Here is a 16,220-nt window from a genome sequence, read left to right as displayed (position 1 = left end):
GGTTGCTGGGATCTGGCTGCCACCCACCCTCCACCACCACTTGTTTATCCCCTCCGATGATGATTTTTCTCTCTTTCTCCTCGCTGCTGGCGCTGTGTGGATGAGAACGACAGGTGGGAGCGAGGGCTGACGGCCACGTGGCGCCGCCGTGAACCTTGCTTTGCCCGAACCGCGTGGTAACGGTTGTCGTGAGTTGACGGTCACGGAGCCACAGACGGACGGAAGGGTGGTACGGAGCGGGAGCGTTATCCGTTGCGCATCGGGGGAATAAACCTCCTCCAGCACGGAATCTTATCTTCTTCTAGGGAAAAATATTCGAGCAATCCGCATCATATGATCCGCATCCACCCGCGCAGCGGGCATATCCAGCGTAAAATTGTAACTTATCTAAGTTTTAGCAAATGTTACAAAAAAAGAAAAACGGACCCTCTTCCCTAGCGCAGCCATGTCGGCATCGAAATCTCAAGAAGAAAAAAATCCGATCCTAGTGTATGGTTATGTTGACGGTTTTCGATGAACTTTTTCCACACTTTTTCAATATTAGTGTATGGTTATATTCGGGCTATGCGCATAATTGTATTCCCATCCCCACCCCCCCGCCCCACACTAGTCCTCACCGCGGAGCTCAGAGGGTATTTGTCGAGGGAGGCCTCGCTGATCTAGGGAAACGTGCTGAGCGCGCGAGGTGGATGTGTGCCCGAGTCCCCGGCGACACGGTGGCCTGGGAGGGAAACTTGGTTGCGCAGACGGGAAACGACGGCCTAGCACTATATAAATTTTTGAAATTCGCATGTGGGTGTAACTTACTTTACTAACACATGCCGTAGAGCGGCCACATACCTAGCTAACGCTAGACCTACCGCTTATAGTCGTGTAACAAAATGTGTCCTACCAATATTCGGTGATATTTATTCCATAGATAGAGCCCAAACGCCCGATGTGGTACAATGTATAATGATTCCTTGAAAACTCCTACCGTTCACCTCTATAAAAGGACCCATATTTTCTCTACGCCTTAATCCCGCACAGCCATATCAAGATTTTGTGCAAAGTCCGACACCTCATATGCTAGCTTCATGGAGTTCGAAAAGTAGAGCATTTCTTTGGATCTTCGTGATAAACCAATTAGAAAATAGCATCGTCACGAGAAGCGAGGAAATGCAAAATGGCACTAGTTTTCATAGGATTGGGAGACAACAGAAAATCGATAAAATCTTGTCTTGGGATTGTGTGAGCAATGTAAATCCGTGATAGTAGGAGAACAAAGTTTTGCTGAGGCAACAATGATCTTCAAAGAGGGCCAGATGCGGACACCTCAAATGTTGGCTTGTTTTTTCTTATAATGAGAAGTTTATAGTACAATATTGTTCTATTACCCTATTACAATTCGTATTACTTGTGTTAGTATTAATAATCGCCGAAACGTCCGAAAATATAGTGATGACGCAAAAGCAGCTAGCCGTGAGCAAAAATTACAGCGGATCAAATCACGTTGTATGCATCTCGTATATACTAAGCACTCGTGTAGGAGATTGTGTTTAGCGATATTTGGCAGTGGTTGAACGACATAGGCATGCGAGTGATTAACACCTTTCCACTTTTGTTTTGCATTACCAATGTTCGTCGCCCCTGAAATTAAGAACACATGCAGGTTGGTGATGAGCGACACAAAAACGACGTTTGATTCACCACACACACACAACGTCAACCAGTTTTAAATTGTGTCACAAGTTTTTTCTAAATTAGCAGCGGTACTTGGTAACATAAAGAAGAGTTACAAGGAAATTATATTCGATGGAACCAAGAGCGTGTGCCATCTGCCATCTTGGTCTTATAAGAAATCCAAAATGTAGGTGCATTAATAATAATACAAAATATTATACTAGTTTACCAATTACGGTTTGGTACACCCCTAAACACATCAGCGGTTCAGATCGCTCCATACCCTTTCATAATTTAGAGAATTATATTAGACTTCGTATTTTTTTATTGGGATACGGTATTCCAACATGGTATGGCCATGTATTTATGAATCAATATGTAATTGCGTCATAATCACATGGCAGTCGTGAGACTTCAGGTTTTGAAACTTTTTCTCCGCCATGTTTATTATTCCCTTTATATTGGACGAGAATCCAGACGGGACCTTCATACTGCTCAGGCATTCAAAAAAGATGACATTCTCTTCTTTGGTCAGAGCGTAGCTGGCACGACCTTGAAACCATTCCGGATGCCGGTCATCAGGGTCTTTCAAACGTTGTTGGTCCTGCCGTGCTTCCTTTGTATCATTTGTCTTCCCATACACGCCCAAGAAGCTTAGGAGAATCACGCAAATATTTTTCGTAACATGCATCACGTCGATTGCAGAGTGGACATCTAGGACTTTCCAATATTCTAGCTCCCAGAATATAGATTTCTTCTTCCACATGGGTGCGTGCTCGCCAGCTCCCTTCGGAATTGATTGTCCGCCAGGACCCTTTCCAAAGATGACTTTCAAATCCTTGACCATATCAAATACCTCAGCACCAGTGCGTTCCGCAGGCTTCGGCCGGTGATCTGCCTTGCCGTTGTAATGCTTGCCTTTCTTTCTTACTGGATGAATTTTCGGAAGAAATCGACGATGCCCCAGGTACACGTTCTTCTTACAATTTGGCAAATGTACACTTTCAGTCTCATGTAAGCAGTGGGTGCATGCATTGTATCCCTTATTTGACTGTCCCGAAAGGTTACTAAGAGCAGGCCAATCGTTGATGGTTACGAAAAGCAACACTCGTAGGTCAAATTCCTCTTCTTTGTGCTCATCCCACACACGGACACCAGGTCTGCCCTACAACTGTAAAAGTTCATCAACTAATGGCCTTAGGTACACATCGATGTCGTTGCCGGGTTGCTTCGGACCTTGGATGAGCACTGACATCATAATGAACTTCCGCTTCATGCACAACCAAGGAGAAAGGTTGTAGATGCATAGAGTCACAGGCCAGGTGCTATGGCTGGAGCTCTGCTCGCCAAAAGGATTCATGCCATCTGTACTTAGACCAAATCTTATGTTCCTTGCGTCAGCTGCAAAATCTTTAAAATCTCTGTCGATCTTTCTCCATTGCGTTCCATCTGCGGGGTGTCTCAACTCCCCGTCCGACTTACGGTCCTCTTTGTGCCATCGCAACAACTTGGCATGCTCTTTGTTCCCGAACGGACGTTTCAACCGTGGTATTATAGGAGCATACCACATCACCTTGGCGGGAACCTTCTTCCCGGGTTTCGACCCTCGACATCGTCACCGGGGTCATCGCCTCCGATCTTATAACGCAATGCGAGTGCATACCGGGCATTCATTTAAATTCTCGTATTCACCGCGGTAGAGGATGCGATCGTTGATGCATGCATGTATCTTCGGAACCTCTAAACCTAGAGGGCAGACAACCTTCTTTGCTTCGTACGTATTGGAGGGCAACTCGTTATTCTTTGGAAACATATTCTTCAACATTTTCAGCAAGTTTTCAAATCCCGAGTCAGCTACACCTTCCTGTGCCTTCCATCTCAGCAAATCCAGTGTGCAGCCCAGCTTTTTCAGACCATTATCGCATCCTGGGTACAACGACTTTTTGTGATCCTCTAACATGCGATCCAAATTCTCCCTCTCCTTTTCAGTTTCGCAGCGACTCCGTGCATCAGCAATGGTCCAACCAAGATCATCAGCGGGCTCATCACGTGCCTCTTCTTGATCACCTTCCCCTTCACCTTCACCTTCCCCTTCACCTTCCCCACCTTCAGCATCATCCATGAAAGTATCACCGAAATGATCAAGATAGTTGTCATCGATGTCATCCCCTTCTTCATCTTCTTCCATTATAACCCCTCTTTCTCCATGCTTGGTCCAACAATTATAGCTTGACATGAAACCATGCCGAATCAGGTGCAGGTGAACTTCCCTTGAGGAAGAGTAACCCTTCTGATTCTTACAGCCAACACATGGACAGATAACAAAACCCCCCTGCTTGTTCGTATTAGCCACTACGAGGAAATCTTTCAAACCCGTAGTGAATTCGCCGGAGAGTCGGTTAGCGTACATCCATTGCCGATTCATCTGCATTATTATAATACAAAATATATAATTAACCATCATGCATTTGTTAAACTAAATAGAAATTAAACAATGAACTACACATATATGCATATTTTATCAATGACACATATATATGAAAGGTTCAAGTTGCTAACCGCGATCGAGGAGGAAAAAATAAATGAGGAAGCTCGATCAAGTGTGGCTCCAACACTTCATATCATGTTTGTTTCATGCTCTTGGGGCATTTCATCAAACACCTTGTGTGCATAAGAGGAGCCAAAAGCAAACCTACACCCCCTTGTGAAGTTTGTGAAGAGAAGTGGCACCAAATAGCTAAGTGCTGTGGGCTGAATGGTATATATATGGGAGGGGCTTTAGTCGCGGTTGGCCTGGCCAACCGCGACTAAAGGCCTTTGGGCCAGGCCTGAGGACATTTAGTCGCGGTTGGCGCGACTAAAGCCCCTCCCGTCCACCAGCTGGCCACCGAGCGCGCTGGGCCCAGGCCTTTGGTCGCGGTTCGCCACCCGAGCCGCGACTAAAGGCCCCATTGGTCGCGGTTCTTTACATTTTCGCGACTAATGGGGCTGGACGGAAGGCCTTTTTTCTACCAGTGGAACTAATCGCAAACAATTGGTACAAAATAAAATGTTTGCAATTTATTTGAACAAAAAAATAATATACATCAAGATTCAACCGTGTGCGAAAGAGACCATTTCACACACGATTTGGGAAAAGTTTAAGAGTGTGCGAACTGTACCTCACACTCGAACAACTAGAACGTATGCGTTGTTTTTGGCGGCGCGGGCAGATGAAGGACCTGCAGACGATCATTTTTTTGGCGTCAAGGTTCTTCAACAATGCACGTGAATAAAGTCTTCCGTGTGCCACGCGAGATTTTAAAGACCCGTTCTGTACTAGTGTTTGGCAATATTTCCTTATGAAATGTATGGGGATCCCGGTTGTAACTATATGCTTGTATCATCAAGAATTAATAAAATAATATTTTTTTTTTAATCTCGAATGGAATTATCATTTGATACTCTGTCTGGTGAGAGGTTGCTCCCGTTTACTCGATCGAGGGTGTTTATCTCATGTGGTCCATGTTGCCACTACCAGCTGCCTCAGCCCTTCTGTATCCTGATAGCCACAACATCACTGGTATTCCCCCCCATTTAGGATCATTGGCAAGCATAACATCTCACTAAATAAATCAAAATACTTTTAAGAAATGAACTGCATGTTACCAAATATGTTTCTTATTCTCGAACGTATCTCCAAGCTATCGTAGTGAAATAAAGTATAGTATGTATATGATATGGTTAGCTGTTTCTTGATCTCTGAAAACGTACTACTAGTAGTAAGATCATATGTACACCACGACTGTATTTAAAACCATATAATTACTATAGTACTCCACCAAGGGTTGACTTAAGATATGCTTTAGGATACCGTGCCATGTGAATTCTCAAGTAGTCTATATGAACTATATATTTCTTAATTTGTGGATTGTGGTATGTTTATTAGGGCATATACAATGGTAGGGAAGACACGTCTTCTATTAGTAGTCCACGCCATCCAGAGAAGACGATAAATGTTAAGAATGTAATGTAATAAGAATCAAACTTAAATAAGAGGAAATTACATAATAATCATGAATCTGGCAAAAATCCTCACTTGGCATCATGTAAATTTAATGTTTGGCATGCCCAGTTGGTTGCAACAGTATCATAAGAAGAAAGATATCTCTACTCTAATTAAATCAAGATCTTCATTCAAACTGGACCACTAGTTGCATTTGTTTTTGTGATCAACCATATCTCGATGCAATGATAGTAGGGACATGAAGTAATATTTGTTTGATATTGTTAGTTTTTTCCTTGATCTGAGAAGCATTTATTTGACATGAAGTAACTTTAATGTTTGGCATGCCCAAGTGGTTTCAATAGTATCAAGTATCAACACAAGAAGAATGGAAAACCAACACTCCAGCAGCCTATTAAGCTCCCTGCCGATGCTCTCATTGCTGTATAATATAGTTCATCATACATGTATATATATGTTCCGTATGAGTCTGATTTGCAATTCCAATGTCAAGAAGTAGCCAATATCATCTGAACACTAGCTCACTCCTGAATGTATTATTTGCTCACAGCCGTAGCACTGCTTGTCACGGCCTCGTCCATATGCATCCACCTCGTAACCAGAGCAAAGAAAGCATGTCCGGCGGAGTTGCCCCCGGGCTCCCTTGGTCTGCCGGTGATTGGACAGACCTTCGGCTTCCTCTGCGCCATCCGCGCCAACAGCGTTGAGGAGTGGATTCGGGACCGGATCAACCGATACGGGCGGGTTTCGAAGGCGTCGCTGTTCGGCAGGCCGACAGTTCTTCTGGCGGGCCCGGCGGCCAACAAGTTTGTCTTCTTCAGCAGCTTGATGCCGATGCTGCCCCGGTCCGTCCAGCGTATTGTCGGGGAGCGGAACGTCGTCAGCCACCACGGCGACAATCAGGTGCGCATCCGTGGGGCGCTATCGGAGTTCCTCGAGCCCGACATTCTCAAGGTGTACGTTGGGAGGATCGACGCCATCGTGAGGCGGCACCTAGATGAGAACTGGTCCGGCGGCCGCACGACCGTCACGGTGCTGCCACTGATGAAGCGGCTGACGTTCGACATCCTCTGTGCTCTACTCTTCGGCCTTGAGATGGGCGCCGTGCGGGCGGGACGCCCTCTCGGATGAACTGGAGCGCATGTTCGACCGCAATCCCGGTGAACCTGCCGTTTACGGCGTTCAGGCGAAGGTGTCGACAGCTGCTCCACCGGATCACGCGAGAGAACAAGGCTAAGCTGGGGGCCTCGCCGAACAACGACCCCATTAGCCATCTGCTCAGCATGACAGACGACCATGGCGACCGATGCGACACGTTCAGCGTATTGTGGTGGGGCTGGACGCGGTGCATAATGCGACACGTTCCTTTGCATCACCGCCCCTCTTTTCCAAAATCCAAAACGACAAACAAACCCTAACGCCGCCATTCCCCATTCATTCCTTTCCTCCTCGACGCCGCCCACCAAATCGCCTCAACCAAGACCTACAGGCCCTCAGCCCCATGCTGGATCCCGCCCGCGCGCGCCGCCGTTCGGACCAACCACCTCCTCAACGCTAGGACGGGGGCTACCTCGCTCCTTCGCTCGCCTCCTCCTCATCGTGGCATCCTGCTCCCAACGGCGTCCAGCCAGAGCATGGCGCTCATGGCGGCGGTTTCAGGAACAACGCTCAGGGCTACCTTGCTCCGCTCGGGGACAAGAACGCCCCGTGGTAAGAGCCTCCTTCCCTTCCGCCACCATTTTAGGCCCCCATCCTTTGTTGGGGATTGATGAATCCAGGTTTTGGAATTCATCCAACCACGCATTTGGGTTCATCCCGTCCAACCAACCAATCACCACTAACCCCATTCAACCCTTCCACGGATACAACTCTACATTTCAGCCCTTCTGTTAGTCAATCCCAATCCCCTTCCTCTTCATCGCCTGCTCTGGAAACTATTCCACGCTCTGGAAACCTGATATGCTACTGATTTTACTTGCTGCCCTATGTTTGTTTATGCTATTGGCGAGTTCTTGGTGAGTATATGATCAATAAAATTACGGGATTGTTCCCCATGACATGTAGAGCTTCTCAACCTTACTTAGTCACGACCTCTGACTTATGTTTGATACCTGCTACTTCATCAATCTCTTTTTATATAAAAATAAACAAATGGGAGTGCGTCCCCTTAGGTGCATGCTAAATTAACGATAGTAGTTTAGGTAGCTTGCAAACTAGGAGTGGCTAAATTCTGGATACTAATTCAAGAGTGCCTTGTATGTTATAGAACTGCTGCACCTTAGGTGTATGGTGAACATAAAACACTGTAATATAAAGTGGGTACTACAACTGTCATATTCATAGGCTTGATGCTCTGATTTTAAATAGCTGAGACATGAGATGATTGTATTTAAGTTTTGCTGGCATATGTTGCAATTATAGGGCATATCAGCATTTAAGTACAGTCTGGCGAGGATTTTGGCTTTAATATGATGGCATGATTTAGACCATGCTTTCTATAGAAAAACTAATGCTCCTCCTAATCGTGGCATCCTGATGCTAACGGGTTCAGGAACAACGGAGGCCTTGCTCCACGTGGTAAGTCGCCTTCCCTTCTGCCACCATTTTAGGCCTCCTTTGTTTGTTGGGGATTGATGAATCCAGATTTCCAATTCATCCAACCATGCATTGGGTTGATCCATCCAACCAACCGATCCACACAAACTCAACCGCTGGGTTTTCTTCTGGTACCCATCCTAAAGATCGGCCCTTCCATTGTGATCTCCTTTCCTGAATAAATGGTGGGGCTTGCTATCTGCTGCTTATTAGGACGGTGTATGCTTGCTTACTTGGACCATCTATTATATCTACTACTAAACAAGTGGCAACAGCATCTTGGAGATTTCCCAAACTTACCACCACTGCTTAATGTTTCACCAATCTCTTTTGGTATACTTTTTTTTTAAAAAAATGTGACTGATGCTTAGTTGTGTGCCTAATAAATGCTACCTTAATACTTTCTACAGAAAACAAATAAGATGCCCTCCTGCCGAATTTATTAGTTGCTGCCAGTAAACATAGCTGCTATAGAGCTCACCGTCATGTCTTTTTCTTGCTGTTCCAGGATAATCGCGAGGAGGACTATATGGCAGCTCGAAGAAGCTGTAGTAGCTACACGCAGCAGCCTGGTGCTCGTGACAAAAGCTACGGCGGTGCTGCTACTGGGCACACCGTGGCCCCCCATGCATCTCCGGTGATCTGCTCAGGTTACTTTCTACCTCTTCTACATGCTCTCTAGGTTGGTTGCAGCTATCTGGTGGTTGTCTACTGTCCAGGGCATCATAAATATATTGGCCAAGTACTAGTCCTACTCATGCCTCCCTGATGGACTTTGTTCCTCTTCAAGTTATTTCCGTTTCCAAGTAATTGCTTGCTTCTCATTACGGCAATGCTTGTACAATGTAGATACATATGAATTCTCAAGCTTGTCTGTAGCTCAGTCAATATTTTGTTGTTGGCACCCTCAAGTTCGTCCCCCATGTCTTTTGGTTAATAAATGCGAGTGTTGTTGCTGCTGCTGCTTAGGTGTATGCTAAATGAACAGCAGTACTAATTTATCTTCAGACTTGATTTCATCACTAGTATTCTCTTCTCATCATTCTCTTTGTTTTTCATCACAGAATTTCTTGCTGCTGCTCGTCCTGAATATGGAGAGTGCCTTGTAGCTGAATAATGGGCAACAGGTTCAGGTCCACTTCCTCCACTCGGACGCCTGGGAAAAGAACAAGTGCTGAAATTAATTCCTTAGTATTCTAATCGATTGTTTGATCAACTTGGTCAAGTTCACATGTATACTTGATATGTTACTCATTTTACTTGCTCTCCTATATTTGTTTATGCCATTGGTGAGTTCTTGATATGATCAGTAACATGACATGGGAATGTTCCCCATGACATGTAGGAGCCTCTCAACCTTACTTAGTCAGTTGTCAATGTTTGGTACCCGCAAGTTCATCAATCTCTTTCCATATATGAATAAATAAATGGACTGCTGCCCCTTAGGGTATGCTAAATTAACGATAGTAATTTAGCTAGCTTGCAAACTATGACTGGCTAAATTCTGGATACTAATTCAAGAGTGCCTTGTATGTTATAGAACTGCTGCACCTTAGGTGTATGGTGAACATATAACACTGTAATATAAAGTGGGTGCTAGAACTGTCATATTCATATGCTGATGCTCTGATTTTAAATAGCAGAGACATGAGATGATTGTTTTGCTCGCATATGTTGCAATTATAGGGCATATCAGCATTTAAGTACAGTATGGCGAGGATTTTGGCTTTAATATGATGGCATGATTTAGCCCATGCTTTCTATAGAAAAACTAATGCTAATAGGTTGACATGTTTGTCGAATGAAAACTCTCCTGCTGATTTATTAGTTGCTGCCAGTAAACAAAGCTGCTATAGAACTGGCCATGATGCCTTGTTTCTTGCTGTTCCAGGATTATCACGACGAGGAGGACTATATGGTAGCTGGAAGAAGCTGTAGTAGCTGCCCGCAGCAGCCTCATGCTCATGGCAAGGGCTCCAGCGGTGCTGCTGCTGGGCACACCCTCGCCTCCCACGCTGCAACCGTGGGGGTGCTGGCAATGGCTACACCATCTCCGGTGATCTGCTCAGGTTCCCTTCTTCCTCTTCTACATGCTCTCTAGGTTGGCTGCAGCTATTTGGTGGTTGTCTCCTGTCGAGGACATCATAAATATATTGGCCTTGTCTTGTTCTTTAGTACTAGTCCTACTCATGCCTCCCCGATGGACTTTGTTCCTCTTCAAGTTATTTCCGTTTCCAAGTAATTGTTTGCTTCTCATTACGACAATGCTTGTAGAATGTAGATACATATGAATTCTCAAGCTTGTGTGTCAAGATTTTGCTGTTGGCACCCTCAAGTTCGTCCCCCACCTCTTTTGGTTAATAAATGTCAGTGTTGTTGCTGCTGCTTAGGTAGTTGATGATCTTCTTATAGAAGGACATGGTTAATTAAACTCTGCTTGTGTATGTGAAGTGTGTTATGCTTTTGGTGTTTATATATGGGCTCTAGAGCAGCCCTTTATCCATATTTATTTCTGAATTTAAATCCTTAGTATACTGATTGATTGTTTGATCAACTTGTTCAAGTTCACATGTATACCTGATATGCTACTGATTTTTACTTGCTGCCCTATATTTGTTTATGCTATTGGTGAGTTCTTGGTGAGTATATGATCAATAAAATGACATGGGATTGTTCCCCATGACATGTAGAGCTTCTCAGGACCACTGACTTATGTTTGCTACCTGCAAGTTCATCAATCTCTTTTTGTAGAATGTAGATACATATGAATTCTCAAGCTTGTGTGTCAAGATTTTGCTGTTGGCACCCTCAAGTTCGCTCCCCATGTCTTTTAGTTAACAAATACGAGTGTTGTTGCTGCTGCTGCTTAGGTGTATGCTAAATGAGAAGCAGTACTACTTTATCTTCAGACTTGATTTCATGACTAGTATTCTCTTCTCATCATTCTCTTTGTTTATCATCTAGTCCTGAATATGGAGATTGCCTTATAGCTGAATAATGGGCAACAGGTTCAGGTCCACTTCCTCCACTCGGACGCGGGGAGAAAAGAACAAGTGCAAAGGATAGGTGCATCTTGCTGTCTTTTAATAACAATTGTGGTGTTTTGGCTTCCCATGCAATGCAACTGTTGGTGATCGCGAAGGTTGTGAATTTAGCTTCTTTTTTTGATTGCTCATTTTTGTTTGTGATTTTTTGGCTGCCACACAATCATTGCTGCAGAGAATGGTTCGAACTAATTTGGCTTGCTGTGGGTTCGAGTTTTTAGTTCCGGTAACGAGAATTTTGAGCTTTCATTGATCTCTTCTGGAAAAATGGGAGTGATGCTTGCTTAGATGTATTCATAATTAACGGTAGTTGATGATCTTCTTGTAGAAGGACATGGTTAATTAAACTCTGCTTGTGTATGTGAAGTGTGTTATGCTTCTGGTGTTTATATATAAGCTCTAGAGCAGCTCTTCATACATATATTGCTGACATTAATTCATTAGTATTCTAATTGATTGTGTGCTGGCAACATCTCCGGTGATCTGCTCAGGTTCCCTTCTACCTCTTCTACATGCTCTCTACGTTGGTTGCAGCTATCTGGTGGTTGTCTCCTGTCCAGGACATCATAAATATATTGGCCTTGTCTTGTTCTTTAGTACTAGTCGTACTCATCCCTCCCCGATGGACTTTGTTCCTCTTCAAGTTATTTCGGTTTCCAAGTAATTGTTTGCTTCTCATTACGACAATGCTTGTAGAATGTAGATACATATGAATTCTCAAGCTTGTGTGTAGCTCTGTCAAGATTTTGCTGTTGGCACCCTGAAGTTCGTCCCCCATGACTTTTGGTTAATAAATGCGAGTGTTGTTGTTGCTGCTTAGGTGTATGCTAAATGAACAGCGCTAGTATTCTCTTCTCGTCATTTTGGGACAAATGATGAGAAGAGAATACTAGTGATGAAATCAAGTCTGAAAGGCATACCAGGCTGCAAAAGGCTTATTTGTCCCAAAACAAGAAAGGCCCGTGTGGTACCCAGACATGTGCATGCACAGATTGATTGTTAATATCGACTATTAGGCTGTGAGAATGAGGAACGATAGGCCTAGGATGACGCTAAGGCCAACACTAAATCCTGAAAATAAATTGCACTTGTTTAATATCGCACTAGCTCTATCGAGCCTTAGCGAACCGTTCAAGCTCGAGCTTGACATGAAACTTGAGCTCGGTTTGTTTAGCCCTCGAGCCGAACCGTTCATGTCAAGCCTAAAACGAATCGAGTTCGAACTGCGTGTCAAGCTCGAACTTTGTTGACAGCCCTAGCTCTGATTTTTAATAGCTGAGACATGAGATGATTGTATTTAAGTTTTGCTGGCATATGTTGCAATTATAGGGCATGTCAGTATGTAGGAACATTCTGATTGCTTTTCTTTCCCATGCATGTTGCTGCATTGACGCAAATTTTCATTTGCAGGGAGCTTGGCTACCAGACCGTGCCGCTGACCGGAGCAAGGATGGGGTGTCCTATGAGCTGGTCCAAGGGAGCAGCGCTGCTGGTTCTGGGCTGAGGCCGGTTGACTATTGAGTGTGACCTACCTGGGGCAAGCAGGGAGAGTAGGGCATCGTCAGGAGCCAGCGGTGCTGTTTCTCTCGTGGCATGGTAAGAACGGACTGACGCTCTGAGTGGATTACACTGCCATGCATGTATTTGGGTACAGGTTCAGTTGAATGGTGCATTTTTTGGCGATATGATTGTTAGCGATATGGTTATCTCATGACATAATAGGTCTTTCTTTTCTTGGTTGGTTTTATTCATTTTCTATTTTACTAATATGCAGTGCTTCAACATTTAGGAATTTGTGGTGCTTTTTCTGGTACTGGAATATGCTGTTGGTCGTGTAGTTGAATCACATGGTTTCCATGATATAGCGAGGCCTGTTTTCTGGTTTGCATGTCCTATAAATTTCCTTTGCTACAGTCATATAACATCTATGCTATGTAGTGCAGAACTATGCACATGCTGTCTTATAACTGGAGTTCAATTATAAATGTTCTGTCCTTGGTTGCTATGTTTCACTTTCCTTGCATATTCTTGTTGTTTTAATCATCACTAGTATTGATCTGTACTGGTTTGCACAGTATTAACTTTGTGCTATCATTTTTTTTGAAAGGCCGGGAGTGGCTAAAGCTGGGTGAAGGGAGCAGTGCCGCTTCACCTCCGCCCTCGCTGACCTGCGATGGCGGCGACTTCAACAAACCGCTACCATGGCATCGGTGGCCTCAGGTGATTAATTCGGTTCCCCTTTGATGTTGTTTCAGCCATCGTGGGTGTGTTCTGGTGTGCATCGGTATTCATTGATGTTCTTTTTTGGGTGCTGTGGAAATTCTCGACGATGTTTTGTATGCCACATGGGTATTGTCTGAAGTGAAGTATATTATTTGCTGTGCAGGTCTGAATGTCCAAAAAAGAGGGAAGGTCATGATTAAATTTTCAGTACTCCCTGGTTGTTGTCTTTAGTTGGTATAAATTCCTTAGTTGCTGTTCTGTCCTGGTGGTTTGGACCAGAATTTGTGCTTGGCATAGCTCTAATTTTTCATTGAAAACATTTGAAACTATTGTTGGACATGAAAGCAGCAGCGGGAGAGCGATTGTGGCTGTGGCTGCAAGGGGCAGCAGTAGCACGAGCAAGCAGCAGTGGCTGTAGGAGGTGAGGATGATGCTTGGATATCGAATACATGTCACAGCAGCAGCCCTGTGCGTCATCATCACGTGTCAGAAGCTGGAAGAAGACCGGACCAAATAGGAAGTCCATCTCTATGTATGCTATGCCGCAGCCTTGGTCAAGCAAGCCAGCAGACATCTCGGATCCTAGTAAAGTTTGTAATTCGTGTTGTGTTGGAATAAGTCCGTGTGCCAGGTTGTTTGGCGTAAATTATATCTTTGATGTTGTGCATTTGTTCGTGCATCGGCTGATTTGCCTTGACATTGGATACTTATCGTTGTGAGTTGGAGTTTTTGTTCAGATACTCCAGATGAAATGCTATCTTATTATTATTATTATTCAGTGCTTTTGTCTGATCTGGATGCACTAAATAAAGAAGAGGTTGTGTCAAATTTTCTTGATGCTCTTTGCTGATCAATTTATGTCTTGTTAACTTCCTTTTTTAATTTTCAAAGGAAAATCCCAGATTTTCGTGAGGCTTATTATTATGTATACAACCTGAGGCGGAAAATCGTGGTTAGCTTGGACGGGCACACTGATATAGCTAGCCGATTTTTATGCGTGTAAAAAGTCATCAGTAGTGCATGAGCTGGGCCGTTCGATCAGTCTTGGAATAACACCGGCCTGTATGATGAGTAAGCCTCGTGTATCTGGCCCGAAGCCAAACATGGCTCGAAGAGCAAAAATGCTAGATTACGGGAACATTTTTACGGAAAAGTTTTCCGGGAGCCGTTCGGTTGGTGAATGCTATATTCCCGTGATGTTAGGAACTGTTATTAAAGGTCCCGTAAAACCAGCCCGTAAGTGTAGCATTTCGTTCGGAAATAGATAAGCTGCAGTTGAAATTAGCCCCGCGATTAGGTTAGGGTTAGAAGAGAACTGCAGCCGCCCTACCTCGCGATGGCGCGACCACATGCCCCTGCTCGGTCGCCGGCTACCAAGCCTAGCTGCCGCATCTACGGCTATGTCCGCTCCCTCGCCGGCGCCGCAAGCCTCGCGCCTCCATCTGCGAAGGCCTTGCGCCGGCGACGGCGTATACCGATCTCGCGCACCTCCGGACGTTGATCGCCACCACCGTCGGCAGCCCGCTTCTGCTGGCGCCGCCACCCATCTCCACATGAATGCTCAAGGTCTGAGTTTGTGCCCGACCTGAATCCTCTTCTCCGCCGATTCAATCTCAATTCAAAATCGCTTCTTTCCCTATCCTTTCTCATGGTCCAATCATTTATGCACTTTCCTTTTGGTGATCAGAGTTTTGAACAAGCTGGCTGGCGGGAGACTTGGACTTGGTCACGCGGCATGCCCCTCACCGCCATGCCCACTTGGAGATCCTTCCCGCACCAGGAAAAGTGGACCCAGGTATTTATTCATCGAGCTATCCATTTCCTCTACATTCATGTGTCAATCATGCATGTTCTTTGGAGTTGTAGAAAATAGTGCGTACTTATTGTCATTTACATCCTTTAAGCATCATATCATATCATGAGTTTTATTTCAAAAAATACTTATATTATGCAATTCTTGCACATATCAGAGTACCATTATACCTTCTCACGGTCCGCTCCCTCGCCGGCGCCGCAAGCCCCACGCCTCCATCCGCGAAGGCCTTGCGACGACGACGGCATAGACCGGTCTCGCGCGCCTCCGGACGTTGATCACCGCCGCCGTCAGCAGCCCGCTTCTTCCGGCGCCGCCGCCCGTCTGCAGACGAATGCTCAAGGTCTGAGTTTGTGCCCAATCTGAATTCTCTTCTCCCCCGATTCAATCTCACTTCAAAATCGCTTCTTTCCCAAGGAGTCAACAAATTGGTGCCGCAACTTCTCGGACCAGTACGCTCCAGCACCTTCTTCTGCTCATCAAGGCCACCCCCATCCTATTCCCATGACCTCCCACTTCTGATTTCATTAAAACTGAATCATCAAGCACTGGTTTGGGATTTAGGGATGACCTAATTTCTGCATGCGTGTGTCCTGATGATTAATTGAAATGACCTTTCATTTCTGTCCTGGTTCCATTTTGCAGCCAAATTATGGTTGGTTATAGTTGCGCTGGCTATAGTTGCAGCAAAGCAAATCAATCAGGGAGCATTCCAGAGTGTATTGCTTTTCTATTATTGCAAGTTACAACACTTGGTTAACTTAATTTCATTCTCCATCGACTTGTATAAACTATAGAGGCAAATGTGATCATAGCCTGAATTTATTAACTTCGACACTGTCTTAGATAGACAAGTTATTCACTTGGTTGTATACTT

General features: G+C 44.8%; 1 protein-coding gene and 1 long non-coding RNA gene across 3 annotated transcripts; both read left to right on the top strand.

Moving 5' to 3' along the window:
• Nucleotides 1-6,795: 6,795 nt before the first annotated feature.
• LOC124664345 lies at nucleotides 6,796-10,956 on the top strand. The gene is made up of 4 exons (XM_047201886.1): nucleotides 6,796-7,013; nucleotides 8,170-8,245; nucleotides 8,772-8,913; nucleotides 10,155-10,956. Exons 1-4 carry the CDS (start codon nucleotides 6,796-6,798, stop codon nucleotides 10,199-10,201), a joined length of 483 nt encoding a protein of 160 aa, XP_047057842.1. The 3' UTR covers nucleotides 10,202-10,956.
• Nucleotides 10,957-10,965: 9 nt separating this feature from the next.
• On the top strand, nucleotides 10,966-14,322 carry LOC124658866. 2 transcript variants are annotated; one of them, XR_006989369.1, is made up of 3 exons: nucleotides 10,966-11,329; nucleotides 12,718-12,903; nucleotides 13,415-14,322. It is a non-coding gene; the product is annotated as an uncharacterized LOC124658866 (long non-coding RNA). The 2 variants fall into 2 exon arrangements; XR_006989370.1 differs by having other exon boundaries at nucleotides 10,966-11,405.
• Nucleotides 14,323-16,220: the final 1,898 nt, after the last annotated feature.

This window comes from Lolium rigidum, chromosome 6 (assembly GCF_022539505.1).
Source record: "Lolium rigidum isolate FL_2022 chromosome 6, APGP_CSIRO_Lrig_0.1, whole genome shotgun sequence".
Lineage (NCBI taxonomy): Eukaryota > Viridiplantae > Streptophyta > Magnoliopsida > Poales > Poaceae > Lolium > Lolium rigidum.
Note: the sequence above shows the minus strand (reverse complement) of the source record. Positions and strands in the feature narration are given on the sequence as shown.